This window comes from Trichoderma evansii (genome assembly GCF_050947405.1).
Source record: "Trichoderma evansii strain SZMC 28006 chromosome Unknown GGI43scaffold_5, whole genome shotgun sequence".
Classification (NCBI taxonomy): Eukaryota; Fungi; Ascomycota; class Sordariomycetes; order Hypocreales; family Hypocreaceae; genus Trichoderma; species Trichoderma evansii.
In genome coordinates, this window is record NW_028145201.1 from 1839015 (window position 1) to 1853903 (window position 14889).

The following is a 14889-nucleotide window of genomic DNA, read 5'->3' on the forward strand; positions in this document are numbered from 1 at the left end:
ATAACACGTCTTCTTGTTCGTTCCCATCCCTAAAAAAATCACTCAGAGAGTGAAGTGGTATATGTACCCCAGCACCGAGGACACGCAACAGCAAACATCATCCACAGTAAAGAAGAAATATTTTGTACCGACAAAATTGAAACCAAAATCCCCCCTTTCCCCCACCGGCCACCTTCAGGCACAATTATAATATAGAATAAAAAGATGTCATGAATAAGCTGTGTTTGAGTAATCCGCTCAACTCAACTATTGGGACTGAATAACTTTCGTTTTTCTCAGTTTTAGCTCGTGGAGCAGCCGACACTGGTGCCTAGCGAGTCCTTGATAATGCTAGCAATGTCCATGGGGACAGTCTCATTGTTGGCGGACAAGGCGTCAAGGAAGTACTGGAGTGTCTGGCCATCATTGACAACGGCGGCGCCTCGGAGCTTGACGGGGATGATTCCAGTCTTGCAGTACTTGGCGCTCTGAACTTCCTGAATAACAGCAACCTGATCGAGATCGGCAGTGATAGGGACCTTGTTGCTGCCAGGGACAAGGAGCAGGTTGGGGATGGTAAGGTTACCAATAACGGTGTTGTCAATAAAGTTGGTAAAGGTGGCGTTACCCTGAGATTTGTGTCAGTACAAGGAAGAAAAAAAAACTCTTCAAAAATCAAGCACTCATATTGGCCAACTTACAATGTCAAGAGTGAAATAAGAAGCATTGGGAATATCGGCAGTGGCCTTGAAATTGGGTTGACCCTTCTTTGCGGCGATGTCGATCTTTCCACCAGGAAGCACGGTGGTACCGTTGAATAGATTCAGGCCGTTCATGTTGATGGTCTTCTTGAAGGTAACACCCCATTTTCTGAACAGGCCAGCCGGCTTGACCTTGGTCCTTCCATATACGGTGACGTTAAGAGTCTGGTTGGCGGCAAACCAGATGTTGAAGGTGTTGAAGGCGTCGTGATCTGCAATCGTAATATCCTGGCTGATGTTGACGATTTGGTGCTTGTCGCCGTTAGTCGCGGGGAAAGTGATGTTGAGGAAAGGTGTCTGGCCGGGGAGATCCTCAAGGTACATAACACCGTCAAAGGAATCGATATTGGCCTTGATGGAGCCATCGGTGGTGATGGTGGAGTTGATTTGCAGGGTGATGCTGTCAGGCTTGGTGTTGATGACATTGACGCCCTGGATTTCCAGCTTGGCATCGTTGACCTTTTGCTGGGCGATTCTGGGAACTCCAACAAAGATGCTGAGGCCGATAGTTAGCAAGACGGTAGCACGTTTCTATGTTTCAAGGCGAGTCGCGTAAAAGGCCCTCCTAGAGTACGACACTTACGTGAGGCAGACACCCAAGACAACTGCGCATATAAAGAGGATGAAGTATGCCCACCAAAAGCGCTTCAAATGGGCCAAAAATCCTTTCTTCTTGGGCGTACGCTCGGGCACAATAGGCTGTTCGACCCGGCTCTCGGTCTGGTAGACCTCAGCGCCCTCGGTCTCTTGCTTGTCGGACATATTTTCTGTTTCCTCTTCTTTCCTTATAGATTACTAGGGGTTGTCGGATAAAGCGAGAGCGAGTCCTGTCGACTCTACTTCCAAAGAGAAGAAAAGGGAAAAGACCCCGGACGCGTTTCCGTCCTGAGTTGTATATATGTATGTATAGTTGGTGCCTTTCCACAATAAAAAGAGGCCTTCGTTCCAGTCGTTGGCGAATTAGGTGACGGTGGTTTGGAGAATCATAAACTCCCTACAACCCTCATTGGCCCTTGAAGAGATTGTGATGGTGGTGGCGGCAGCCGGCAAATAGATCGATGGCGCACGCAAAACCTCCACAAAGCAGCAATGAGGGAGGAAAAGCAGGGCCGGGGGTGCAACTACGAGAACGATTTGGAGATCGCAATGTTTAAGTATCGAGCCAGCGTCCGGCGAGACAATGACATGGGACCGGCGGAAGGCCAAAAGCGCCAGCAGGGGCAAAAGATTGGCGACCAGGGAGGGTCATGTCATGGTCCTAGCTCTGAGCAAGCAAGCTGGTGGAAGGTATTTTTGGCGATGGAGCGTGTGCCTCCCAGCAGGTCGTATAAGTCCCTCGTCACGCATCCACGGCTGCAGAGATACCTGATCCCCCCTCCCGCTGCCCCCTCGTTCGACGTACGGGTACCACCAGCAGCTAAATTCTAAACCTGGCTGCGCTGGGCCCGACGCCATCCATTACGCATCATGAAGCATTTCAGCAGAAGGCCGGAAAAGGTTCTCTGGATCTGTTCCTCGTTTGGCGTAGGCCGCCGCCCAGGTGGCTTCCAAGTCTGCTCCAAGTCTGCTCCCCACCCACTTCGCTCCTCGCGCAGGTTCCCTGTTCATCTGCAACGACTAGCACCATCTGGTCGTAGACACTGCATCCTCCCAGCCAGTCACGGCCGCCAATCTCCACCACCCCCAGCGAATGCAGCGATTTGCGGCCAGCTAGACCCGGTACATGCGCACCAAGACCAGCGCGGAGGCAGCGCGTTATGCCCCAACGAGAAGTGCCCCGAGGCGCCTCAAGCCTCCCCGCAAACGCACAAGCAACCTGGCTGCTACCACCGCTGCAGTACGAGTGCCGCTGCGCACCCTGGTAGCTGCCGGGTACCTTTGTCTGGGGCAACTGAGTCGGATAATTGCTGCAGCGCTCGTACTGCGCTACCACACTGCGCCGCGCCGCCACCAACTCCTAACAGCTCCCTCGCCTGCTACCAGTGCAGCAGCCTTCATCGACATAACGAGAATTGCATGGATGTTCTGTAGCTGCCGGCCACTAAAAGGGAGATCCCTCGGCTGTTTGAAAGGGCTGGCCGCTGTGTCACACGTGAAAGCCGGTGCTGATGCAGAGCTGCGAGGGGAGAAAATGGCAGAGAGACAGAGAAGTGTCGATCATATATTCCCAGCAACACAACAAAGATAGGTGGACTAACCTACTGCTATAGGATTCTATCAAGCTACTAGCTACCAGAAGAAAGGAATAGCAAAAAAAAGATTCGATTCTAAAGCACCCCCTACCCGATGGTGGCCCAATGATCGCATGTCAATTACATGGACGGGCACTTTGGAGATAAATTTCTTTTGCACGCGACCCTGTTCGCCCCGTCCAAGCCTAGTGGGCTCTCCTCTACTTGGGCTCCGCTACGTTGGTCTGGCATCAAAACTACTCCTACGAGCAGTATTTCGTACGTACGAGGTATTACAAGCAAGCACTGATAGGATCATGCCATGGACTGAGTGATATTGTTGCACACACATATACGAAGTGCATGTCGACGCCAAGATGGGCCACCGCAGCCTGCACGGACTACAAACGCACGTCAAAAAACGGTGATGCTAGACAACACCCTTGACAGCTAAGCTACGGTTTCAAAAGAGTTTTTACTCTTCAATCAATTCCAGTCACGCCCAGTGGCAACTGAGAAAAAAGGGGCCTCTGAGTAGCCCAAGCTAGGTGAAAGGGCCGAGTAGGAGAAACATGGCCAATCTGCGCCATAAAAAAGAGGACCGGCGGTACAGCTAAACGTAAGCCGCTTCTCAATGCGACAGAGAGTATCCACAGCTTCCACACTTTACCAAGCCTGCAGGAGATGATTCCTGACTGGGAACCGTTCCGGCGAGCCACCGGGCCGCAAGACCCAGAATTAAGAACGCCACCGCATCTCATCATCTCTTAAAATGCACTACGGAGTAATGCTTGTCAGAAGATCTCCATCTAACAAACGTGCAATTAGGAAATTTAGGACAAAATGCTATATGTTGCATAAGGCAACGACCACAAGTCGGAGAAAAAAAAAAGAAGAGAAAGAATAATAAGAGGAAAAAAAACTGCACGACTAGGACCTCTAGGCCAAAAGATCAAAAGCTAAGGCTCTCAGTAAATATTCTTGGCAGGAAGAAAGAAAAAAAAAATTTGCATCTTTATCAGGGGGCAAAGGTGTAATGCATCCTACTCTGCATTGGTAACGTCTGATTAGTGTCTCGTCTCGATCAGATCGTTACACCGAGCAAAAAATGAGATGATATTGATTGGCTTTTTATTTGCTGGCCATTAGGACTTGATCCTGCCCTGGTCCCGGCTGATGCGACTCATGCATGGACAGGCTGTCGCCTTGAGAAAACGGCAGCTGGATGACACGATTGGCAGAGCGGAAATAAAAGGCCTCCACTCTTTCTTATATGAGACTCTTATCAGGAAAAAATCTTAGCCCCAATCACAGCCATGAAATGCTGTAGAGAAAACGTGCTTGGCGAATCCTTGGCGTCTCAGCGCAAGCGAAAGATTTCAGCTCGAAAGAGTGTTGCGTCGCCTCGTCGCCAGCTTGAGCAGAAACAGAGGCGTCACATATGGCAACTCAGTCGATGCATACCTTAATAAACCACCACTGACATTATATCGACAATGATCCGACAGCCTCTTTTTGCTAGTGGTGTGGCTCCACCCACCGTCAAATTTTTGTCGGTTTGGACCCAGCGGCGTGGACTTGGGGGCTGCAGTTTAGCCAATGGCGGTCTCCCGATGTTTTTGTTCGATATTAGTCTGGCCACGACAAAATGGTTCATGTGCCATGCATATTTTGCCACAGCAAACCTAATTGTTTACTACACGATTGTTTTGCGATTTGCGTGTTACAGCGTATTAGGCCCTTTCAAGCTACCGCGCTGTAATCGAACCATGTCGCATTGTCGGAAGCCCGGATGCCAAAGATATTGGGCTCAACTCGTTGCTTGAACCAACGAATGGCACTTTCTGTGTCTGGTCTAGATGAGTCTACGGGGTTGCTATTGGAGAACTTATTTCTCGGCATTTGCGAGCGAATTCGAGGGGATGGCGGCCGCAGTAGTACAATAATATGCAATAGCCTCTACTTTGCGGCGCCGGATGCTGTAAGAAAGCGCCCTGCTTGCAAACACGAGAAATAGGCCACGAGGAAGCAGAGCTCTTCGGCCCACCCGACAGAGCAGACGAAGGGTTACGTTATGAGTCTCCCTCTGAACCACACCAAGTCGCGGGACCCTTGACTCTTGCTCACTTGCTCACGCATCCTCTACGTTGACCCGACTGCAACTACGAGAGGCTATGGTGTAGCCCTTACCGGATTCAGCTGCACCACATGCCCATTCTGGCCGTATTACAGGCACCTCTCGGCCGTGCCTAGTCCGTCCACGAGCTAACAGCACTGCACCTGCGTTTGGAGCGTTGTCTGCAACATTTCTCTTGTTTCAATACGGCGCTCACTGCTCGTGCTCAGACCAAAAATAACTTATACGAGCACGGTGTAAAAGAGGACTAGGCTGTAGTCCGGGATTTGGCCAACAACTACGTACCATAGACTGGGTATTTTACCCCAGGGACAAGGCGCCAGAGCCAAGTGGATTCTCGACTTACAAGTCTTTGTACAGTAGTACAAAGACTCGTTCTATAGTAGCTGTATCTACTGACGCAGCAATTTCAAATAGGGCACCAAGTGAAAGTTAGCACAAAGATTGACCGCCTTGAAAGGAGCTGTGCCACCTTATCGTCATCGCTGATCCTGATCATCGCGATAATCCCGAAAATGGTACTACTACCGGGGAAATCTGGAGCATCGTAAGAGTTGCTCTAAAGGTACCTGTCGGTATAACTTATTGCCTACATAAGCTGCATCACAAGCTTGACGCAGGTGAGGTTGCTCTCGGAATCTCTGCCGTGCAAATGCACCTGTCTAAGGCTGTTTCGACTACACATCTCGCTTGCTCAATCGCTCGCTCGCCGCAATTTCTAGTCAAGAATCCTGGGAGTCTACCCCAAACCACAGCCACGCCAAAAGAGAACTAGTACTCGCATCTCGCAATCTTCCCCAGCTTTGATCTTTCGCAGCTGTACTCCGTAGATGCTGCAGAGATGAGCTGCTGCCAGCGCTAGTGGTTGCGCACCCACCACCCACCCACTTCCCCCGCCGTCAGCCATCACGAGCTGCCGAGGATGCATATGAAGATTCATCACAACTTCGGCTTCGTCCACAGCCCTTGCCTGCCCAACTCCGCATCTCCATCGAAAATATCTCTCTCCACACGGCGAGTGTTGATCTGGGGCCCCGACAATTAGCTGCTGTAACCAAGGATCGCCAAGATTCACAAATCCTGGGGGCGTCATTTTCTCATTTTCTAGCCTCCCCCAAACCACTCCTGAACCAGGGGCATGCAGCGAGGCTAAAGGATTCTGGGTGGTACTTACAAATCTGGGGCCGAGCTCTTGCACGTTCTTCACTCCGAGGAGCCTCATGCATGTGGCAATCTCCGCCTCGAGAACTATTCAGGGCCGACATCGCCCGAGTCGTTAGAAAACATGGCTTGTTTACTTATTTGATGCATGACGAAAATGAGAGGGGAAGATAAGATGCACGGCGATTGACATGGAGCATCATGACGTGGTTCGATGGGGCATGTTCGCCATGGGAACTCCATCGTCATGATAAGCACAGACATGGTCATCACAAGAATAGCTGTACCAACACTATCATTTGTCATGAGGGGGATTGGGAGATCAACTCACTCTCTAATGTTCGCTCCACGCCGGCTTCGCCTCCAGCTCCAAGGCCAAACAATGCGGCACGGCCAATACCCACCGCTTTCGCACCGAGGCAGAGGGCCTTGACAACATCGGTACCTCTCCTGATTCCACCATCGACCCAGACTTCAATCTTGTCAAACACTTCAGGGCAATACTTTCTAATCTCAAGCAGGACGTGAACAGGGGGCGAAGCTGTATCAAGAGCTCGTCCGCCGTGGTTGGAAAGGATGATGGCTTTGACCTGTGGTGCATATTTGGAGGCAAGGTAAGCATCCTCATATGTGTGAATACCCTTGAGCACGATTGGCATGTCTGTATGTTTTGCCAGCCACGGCAGCGTTGTCTGCCACGTCAAGTCACTGGCCGTGCCGAAGAATAGCTGCTGACCGACACCACCGCCACCGGGTCGTTTCTCTGTGCCGCCTTTGACACCTGGCTCAACCACCAGTCCCTTGTCAAAGTTGGATTTTTCATCAATCTCACGTTTGCCAGGCACAGGTGCGTCGAGCGTCAGAACAATGGTCTTATATCGGTCTTTCATCTTGTGGATGCGTCGCAGCATCTCCTCACTCCTCTCGCGGCGGTTCTGGACATACAACTGCCATCCAAACATCTGACCCGGCTTTGCTTCTGCAGCAATCTCCTCCGGGGTCATTGATGAGTTGTTGGAGACGAGCTGGAGAGCACCGAACTTGCCTGCCGCTCTGGCTATGCCCAGCTCGCCGTCTGGGTGAGCTAACCTGGCCATGGCCGCCGGACTGATGTATATGGGAAGGCCGACTTTGTGGCCGAGGAGGGTCGTTGACAGATCGCATTGCGTGCAGTCAACAAAGACACGAGGCCGTAATAAGATGTCTCGGTATACTGTATTATTGTAGGTTTTTGTGATCATGTCGTCTGAGGCAGAGTAGTAGTAGGCCCATCCCTTCTTGGGGATTCGTTTAGTGGCCTCGGCCTCTATTTCGTCGAGATTCAGAAGTGATTCTAGAGGCGGCGGAGCGTCGTCGTCTTTCTGAACCGGCGCTTCTGGCTTCTTTGCTGTCAGGGTGCTGGCATCGACTGTGCCCAGCATCGCCTCGGGCTTGAGCTCGTCCAACGTGCCCGAAGGGTGAATGGGATCAAACTCCTCGGTGGCATCCTGGCCGGCCAATTGGAGGATCACCTTTGATCCGCCGGGGTGCGAGGAGAGGAAATCTGTCACATCGTACACCTTTCCGTAGAGAATCACCCAGCAGCTATCGGCGGTGTTGTGCTTCGCGACTACAAAGATGAGCTGTCAGTAAGCACCCAATCTACCTAAGCTGAGGGGAAAACCCAATTACTGGTGTTGTGGCGCCATACCTTCCGCAGCATCAAATACTTTGGCCATCTTGCAGTTTCTATCTCGCTACAGCGGCAGCGAGTCTACGACGAGTGTTGGAAGTGACATTGACTTTTTTTTCGTCAGCTCCGAAGCAGCAAAGTGCCATCACCTTTCTATTAATGAAAACGCGGCGGCCGCCCCCCGTCCATTCGCCGAGTTCGCCCTTGCGGTTAATGGCCGCCCCGGTAAACTTGGGGCTAGCGTGTGGGGGAAATATGGGAGAGCTATTCGTGCGTCCAAACTTCCCACCAATGAACGCCGTGCTTTCGGTAATAACGCATTCTTCGGGTTCGTTATTCGCGAGAAAGACTTATCTTACGATTGAGAGTATGTTTTATTTCTGAGTGATAATGTACCTGTAAGAACAATGATGGACTAACCAGGAGCCAGTGTCTTTTCATACTGATTCTAAATGAAAGAAACAAGTATTTCACTAATGAATGAATTCCTCATAGACGAATAAGCTTTTAGCAGCACAGATTCTCATGTCGCCTATCGCGTAATTGGTCAATGGAGTGATTTTGGCGTCCTAAATTAGTCCGGCATTTGTCCAGGAAGCATCCCGATTCGAAGTTCTACATATGTACGTGATCCGAAACCGGGGCTCTTACCATTGGATAGGTCAAAGGTAACGACGTTGAGATAATGATATCTCTCTTTACGAGACACTGCTTGCGGCCTCTGCGGCATTCGTTTGGAGCTCCTCTCTACTAACGCCGCAGCATTCTTGTTAATTGGGCGTCTGTTTAGCCCGCGTTTAGCCGTCCATTTCCTATTAGGGGAGTGACCTCATAATTTTCATTTGCCGGAATCTCCACTTAATAAGATAACCCATTTTGGGAAAGTGTGATAATACAACAAAAGAGTGTCAGGAGTTGACTTAAGAATTGACTATTGCACGCTTACACTGCTTTAATCTTGCCATGCTTAGTAGCTGGGAATATAATTTATAAGATGTCTGAGAATATCTGGCAAGTTATCAAAATACTTACGTAGCGTAATATTGTTGTTGGACTGTTACCTTTTCTTCTCTCTTTGCAAATCTCGCGAAGGCGGAGTGGAACGACACTTGGGCTCTATTTCGCTTTCCGTGTAAAACGTTGCTTAAAAAAAAAGGCTTTGCAATAATGAGTTTATAATTTTTCTAAGAAAGTCTTACATAATTTCCTTATCTTACCATACAAGTTTAATCTGCATTTCGCAATATGTATACACACCAGAATCATCTCTGTATCTGTCTTCATCTTGCACATCTCATTCTCCTGAATACAATTTCTAACCGTCCCAGAAAACATACTTCATCTAGTCTTCAAGTTTGATAAACATACGGTTGATGATCCTGTTAAATTACGCCTATTTCAGCGAACATTGCTTCTGCACCAACAAACATATTTGCAGACAATCAAGGCGCGATCAGCCTTACAAGAAACCCAGAGTTTCATAGCTGCATAACACATGTTGATGTACAATATCATTGGATCCGAGAAAACATCCAAAATAAAGAAATCAACCTATTACATAGCTCCTCGGCCAATGAAATAGCAGATAGAATGACAAAACCCTTGCCAGCTGAGGCCCTTTACAAATTCAGGGATGCAATTAGGGTCAAGAAGCGGTAATCCAACAAGAGGTCAGTCGTAGAGAGACATAAGAGACCCATTTGTAAAGTTGACCCGTAGTCAGTTCAAGTGGGAACGTTGAACAAGAAAACATTAGTCCGATCTGGCTACGTAGGTCACATAGAGTTTACAAATATAAAAGATCCTGCCTCTCGACTTCTTGACTACATGTAGATAACTAAGACCTTTCAATAATAATAATAATAATTTACTATCATCCCTTTTTGCCTTTGACATAAATGCCTAGCTGCAGGGTAGGCTACAGGGTAGCTTCAGGGTAGGTCAAAATGGACCGTTTTCCCCTATTCCGGCCATATCAGAAAATCTGCCTTGTTTGGTTTTTTTTTTGTATGGCCGTGAGTCGATTTGATCGATTTCCCATACAAATTAATTTTGCGGAAAATAGGAATTGGACCACGAGCCCAAAATCGGCGGCTGATTCTGCCCAGCTGCCCGGAGCACCTGTGAGGAAGAGCAGATGCGAGGCAGCCGGCTCGGGGCACCAGGCCCGGGCCAGTCCGGGTCCTAGGGCCCAGGGAGGCTGCTAAGCGGGTTCTACTCTCTGTACCATATCTTGTCGGTAGTGGTTATAGCGTCCTTCTGAACAGGCTTGTAGGTTTTGCCTCGCTAGCAGTCGGTACGTAACCTCTATCAAACCCTTCTGAAAGTTGATCCTCAGGGTTCTAACCGTACGGAGGTTGCCTGGAAACTCGTTTCTGGACGGGCTCGATGCCCCTGACCTATTCAGGCGGCACCGGGTGACAGGGGAAACCCGCCTGTAGTTGACGCCGCAATGGTTGATGCTTCAGGGCTTGGGGCCCCTGGGTTGGTTGAACGGCTGGCTGCTCTGTGCCCAGACTCAGTGGCCTGCTCAGAGGCTTCAGTCTCTGCGTTCCTAGGTTGGTTGGCTTGCTCAGGGGCTTCGGTCCCTGTGTTCTTCTGATGGTTGCCTTGCTGGCTGCTGCGTGCCCTGACATGGTAGCTAGCTTAGGTGGCTTGCCCTTCTATAGTTGGTATTACAGTGTCTCTAGTTCCTGTAATAAGTTGGCTTGTTGCTTATCGGCCGCCAGGCTCCTCCGCCGGCTGGGTGATTCCAGTCTCGGGGGTTCCGGCGTTAGTGGGTCCGTGGGAAGGTTCCTCGGGGGATGGGTTCGGAGGTAGGTTCGGGGCCAGGTGTGCTGGGCCCGGTCCCTCATACGGGAGTGCTTGCTTGAAGAATTTCTTGAAATCAGTGTGTCCCTCCGAGCCTAGAAGGTCGGTCTGAGTATTGCTTGCTTCGTGGGCTTTCTCCGACATAAAGTGGTATGTTTCCTCACACTGAAAGACGTGGCCGGTGGTGTATTGTCGTGACACCACGTAAAGCCTCTGATGCCTGTTGATGCGAAGCACGCGCGTGAACGTTGGCTTAGCAGGGTGAGGGGGTATCTTGGAGCCTTCCTTTGAGAGGACTCTACTGGCACAGATTTGGGGAAAAATCAGATAAATATATATATACATATAACCCCAAGCAAAGAAACACCGTTAGCCCAGCTGACTCAGCCAAGCAGAGGATGCTGGTCTCATGAACGGGTCGCGTCTCATGGGCAGGGGGGTTGCCGCCTCACAGTTGGCTGCTTCATTTCCCCGCGCGACATTTATATCTTTATAGAACAGCTCCATCAGCTCATTTGGCTCTCGGCATCAAACTTTCGGACTGCAGAAGCCATCAAGTGAGGTAGTCGCTTATAAGATCGTCTGGTAAGCCCTAGTCACCGGGCAAACATATTCGATGCGAACACCCTAGTAACAACATAAGATTGGATCACCGCCATGTCGCAGCGACCGTCCTGCCGCGAAGACTTCGAAGTTGCCATCATTTGCGCTTTGCCACTCGAGTATGATGCGGTTGCCCTACTGTTTGACGAGTTCTGGGATAAAGATGGAGATGCATTTGGAAGAGCAGCTGGAGACTTTAATACATATACAACAGGCCGCATTGGCAAGCATGACGTTGTGCTAGCTCTCTTATCCCACATGGGCAAGGCCAACGCGGCGGCTGCCGCTGCAAATATGCGGTCTAGCTATAGAGCTCTTAGGCTCGTCATTTTAGCTGGAATCTGCGGCGGCGTGCCTTATAATAATAGCCAAGGCGAGATATTCCTCGGAGATGTGGTTATTAGCAAGTCTATTATCCAATACGATTTCGGCAGAAAATATCCTGATGGATTTATACGCAAGAACACAGACGAAGATAATTTAAGCAAACATGATAAAAATATTCGCAACTTCCTAGCAATATTTGATACAAGCAGCGGTCAAAATAAGCTTCAAGAAAGAACAGCTTATTTTCTTAAACAGCTCCAAGAAAAGGCTGTAAAACATCAAAAATATACATATCCCGGGAAAACTGAGGACAATTTATTCAAGTCAAGCTATCGTCACAAGCATCGCAACTCAGCGGCGTGTATCTGCAGTAGCCATGGAAGAAAGGATCCAGTATGTGATGAAGCCCTTGGCTTGTCATGCGATAATTTGGGATGTAATGGAGATTACCTGGTGAGAAAACGACTTAAAGAGCAAGACGAGGATAACAAGGAAGACAAGGTGCCGCAGCCTGCCATCTATATCGGTGCAGTTGCGTCAGGTGATACAGTAATGAAGTCGGGAGAAGACCGGGACAGGATTGCCAAGAGAGAAAACGTGATTGCGTTTGAGATGGAGGCAGCTGGAATATGGGAAGAAATGCCGTGCATTGTGGTCAAAGGTGTATGCGATTATGCCGACTGCCATAAGAATAAGCTATGGCAGAATTTCGCTGCGGCGACGGCGGCATCTGCATCAAAGGCGCTTCTTGAACGGTATATTCAAACGGATAGAGGTCTTGGCCAGTTTATTCCACGGAGGCCCCATTTTCTAGTTCCATTTGGACGGAATAAGAACTTTGTTGGGAGAGAAACGATTTTATCCGAGCTTCTGGACAAGATCCAGCCAGATGCGAATAAGGATGATTGCCAGAGAATTGCTATTAAAGGTCTCGGAGGCGTTGGCAAGACACAGATTGCGTTGGAAGCTGTTTATGTACTCCATAATAAGCATCCTGACTGCTCTATTTTTTGGGTGCCGGCAGTAAATGCAACAGGTTTCGAAAATGCTTACCGCGAAATTGGCAAACAGCTGAAGATTGATGAAAATAAAGCTGATATTAAGCAGCTTATCAAAGCTACCCTAAGTGAAGAGAACAGCGGTAGCTGGCTTTTGGTTGTTGATAATGCGGATGATGCAGGTCTGCTCTTTGGCGCTACTGGGCTCTTATCCCATCTCCCGTTCAGTCGAAAGGGCTCGATCCTTTTTACAACACGAAATTATGAAGTAGCAGTAAGGCTGGATATCCCACTGAAGAGCATCTTCAATGTAACAGAAATGGCTGAGAGCGAAGCCCTCACCATGTTACAGACAGGTCTAAAGGAGAGCCAGACGAGCAATTCGGAGGCCACGAAGAGACTGCTTAATATTTTAGCGAATTTACCGCTAGCAATTAGACAGGCATCGGCATACATGGCTATGAAGCATATATCAACTTTAGAATACCTCGAACTTTGCGAATCAGAGCCTAAAGATATGATTGATTTGCTGAGTAGAGATTTCGAGGACCGACACCGATATGAGGAGGCCCAGAACCCAGTGGCTACGACATGGCTTATTTCGTTTAGCCAGATTATACAGCATAATCAACTAGCAGCGGAATACCTTAAATATATGAGTATTTTAGCGGAAAAGGATATTTCAAAATCCCTCTTACCTATAGCTACAAAAATAAAAGCTATAGATGCACTTGGGATATTACAGGCATATGCATTTATTACTCAGCGGGAAGGAGATTCATTTGATATGCACCGGCTTGTGCGACTGGCGATGCGCAACTGGCTAGAGAAGGAAGGGGAGCTGAAAGAATGTGTATCATCTGCAATACATCGGCTTAATGAGGTGGTACCGTCTCCGGAGCAGTACAGCGACAGAGATATCTGGATGAGGTGTCTACCGCACGCACAGGCTGTCTTAGAGCTTCCAGAATATTTAACAGATAAGGAGGCAGAAGAAGCTAAACTGCTTACTAAAGTAGCCGTCGGAAATAGGCTACTAGGACGATATCAATTAGCAGAGCAGATGAATCTGCGGGCACTCGAGCTAGAGGAGAAAGTGTTTGGTAAAGACCATCCATCAACACTTGATAGCATGAACAACCTCGCAGTTATACTTTCTCATCTAGGCAGATACAAAGAGGCAGAGAAAATGTACCGGCATATACTTAAATTAAAAGAGGAGGAACTCGGCAAAACGAATCCATCAACACTCGATAGCATGAATAACCTCGCAGTTGCACTTTCTGATTTAGGCAGATATAAAGAGGCAGAGGAAATGCATCAGCAAACACTTAAACTAAAAAAAGAGGTGTTAGGCAAAAACCATCCATCAACGCTTAATAGTATGAATAATGTCGGAACTGCATTTTCTGATTTAAACAGATATGATGAGGCAGAGGAGATGCATCAGCAGACGTTTAAATTAAGGGAAGAGATACATGGTAAAGATCATTTACTAACACTTGAAAGCATGAGTAACCTTGGAAATGCGCTTTTCAATCTTGGCAGATATGACGAGGCAGAGAAAATGCACCAGCAGATATTTAAGCTAAGAGAGGAAATACTTGGTAAAAACCATCCATTAACACTTGATAGCATGAATAATATCGCAACTGCATGTTCTAATTTAGGTAAATATGAAGAGGCAGAGAAGATGCAGAGGCAGATATTTAAATTAAAAGAGAAGGTGCTTGGTAAAAAACATCCACTAACATTACATAGCATGAATAACCTTGCAAATATATTTTCTAAACTAGGCAGATATAAAGAGGCAGAGAAAATGCATCAGCAGATAATTAAGCTAAAGGAGGAGGTGCTTGGTAAAAACCATCCTTCAACACTTGATAGCATGCATAATATTGCAAATGCACTTTCTGATCTAGATAGATTTGAAGAGGCAGAGAAGATATATTGGCAGGTATTTAAGCTAAGGGAGGAGGTGCTTGGTAAAAACCATCCATTAACACTGCATAGTATGAATAATCTTGGATATGCACTTTCTCATCTAGGCAGATATGAAGAGGCAGAGAAGATATATCAGCAAACACTTGAGCTAAAGGAGGAGGTGTTTGGTAAAAAACATCCATCGACACTTGATGGCATGCATAACCTTGGATGTGCACTTCTTAAATCAGGCAAATATGAAGAGGCAGGGAAGATACATCAGCAGACACTTAAGCTAAGGGAGGAGGTGCTTGGCAAAGAACATCCTTCAACACAATATAGCCGG

The 14889-nt window shown here is 48.3% G+C and overlaps 4 protein-coding genes across 4 annotated transcripts; 2 read left to right on the forward strand and 2 right to left on the reverse strand.

Moving 5' to 3' along the window:
* Positions 1 to 19: 19 nt before the first annotated feature.
* On the reverse strand, positions 20 to 1854 carry GGI43DRAFT_321278 (DUF3712 domain-containing protein). The gene is made up of 3 exons (XM_083201857.1): positions 1324 to 1854; positions 681 to 1236; positions 20 to 608 (listed from the first exon to the last, which is right to left on the reverse strand). Exons 1-3 carry the CDS (start codon positions 1500 to 1502, stop codon positions 282 to 284), a joined length of 1062 nt encoding a protein of 353 aa, XP_083063003.1. The 5' UTR covers positions 1503 to 1854; the 3' UTR covers positions 20 to 281.
* On the forward strand, positions 1830 to 2168 carry GGI43DRAFT_382131 (uncharacterized protein; the record flags this gene model as incomplete). The annotated part of the gene is made up of 1 exon (XM_083203213.1): positions 1830 to 2168. The coding sequence occupies one exon, from the start codon at positions 1830 to 1832 to the stop codon at positions 2166 to 2168; it is 339 nt and encodes a 112-aa protein (XP_083063004.1).
* Positions 2169 to 6346: 4178 nt separating this feature from the next.
* GGI43DRAFT_421794 (FMN-dependent dehydrogenase-domain-containing protein) lies at positions 6347 to 7927 on the reverse strand (the record flags this gene model as incomplete). Its single annotated transcript, XM_083208013.1, has 3 exons — positions 6347 to 6446; positions 6537 to 7818; positions 7900 to 7927. 3 exons carry the CDS (start codon positions 7925 to 7927, stop codon positions 6347 to 6349), a joined length of 1410 nt encoding a protein of 469 aa, XP_083063005.1.
* A 3422-nt stretch (positions 7928 to 11349) lies between these two features.
* GGI43DRAFT_382133 (uncharacterized protein) lies at positions 11350 to 14138 on the forward strand (the record flags this gene model as incomplete). The annotated part of the gene is made up of 2 exons (XM_083203214.1): positions 11350 to 13767; positions 14130 to 14138. The coding sequence occupies 2 exons, from the start codon at positions 11350 to 11352 to the stop codon at positions 14136 to 14138; spliced, it is 2427 nt and encodes an 808-aa protein (XP_083063006.1).
* Positions 14139 to 14889: the final 751 nt, after the last annotated feature.

Bases quoted from the DNA above. Each gene is read 5' to 3' on its own strand.
- GGI43DRAFT_321278 (XM_083201857.1), bottom strand. From the start codon at position 1,502: ATGTCCGACAAGCAAGAGACCGAGGGCGCTGAGGTCTACCAGACCGAG. The intron at 1,237-1,323 runs GTAAGTGTCGTA...TATCGGCCTCAG, and splicing joins GTCTTGGGTGTCTGCCTCAC to CATCTTTGTTGGAGTTCCCA. The intron at 609-680 runs GTAAGTTGGCCA...CACAAATCTCAG, and splicing joins CTTATTTCACTCTTGACATT to GGTAACGCCACCTTTACCAA.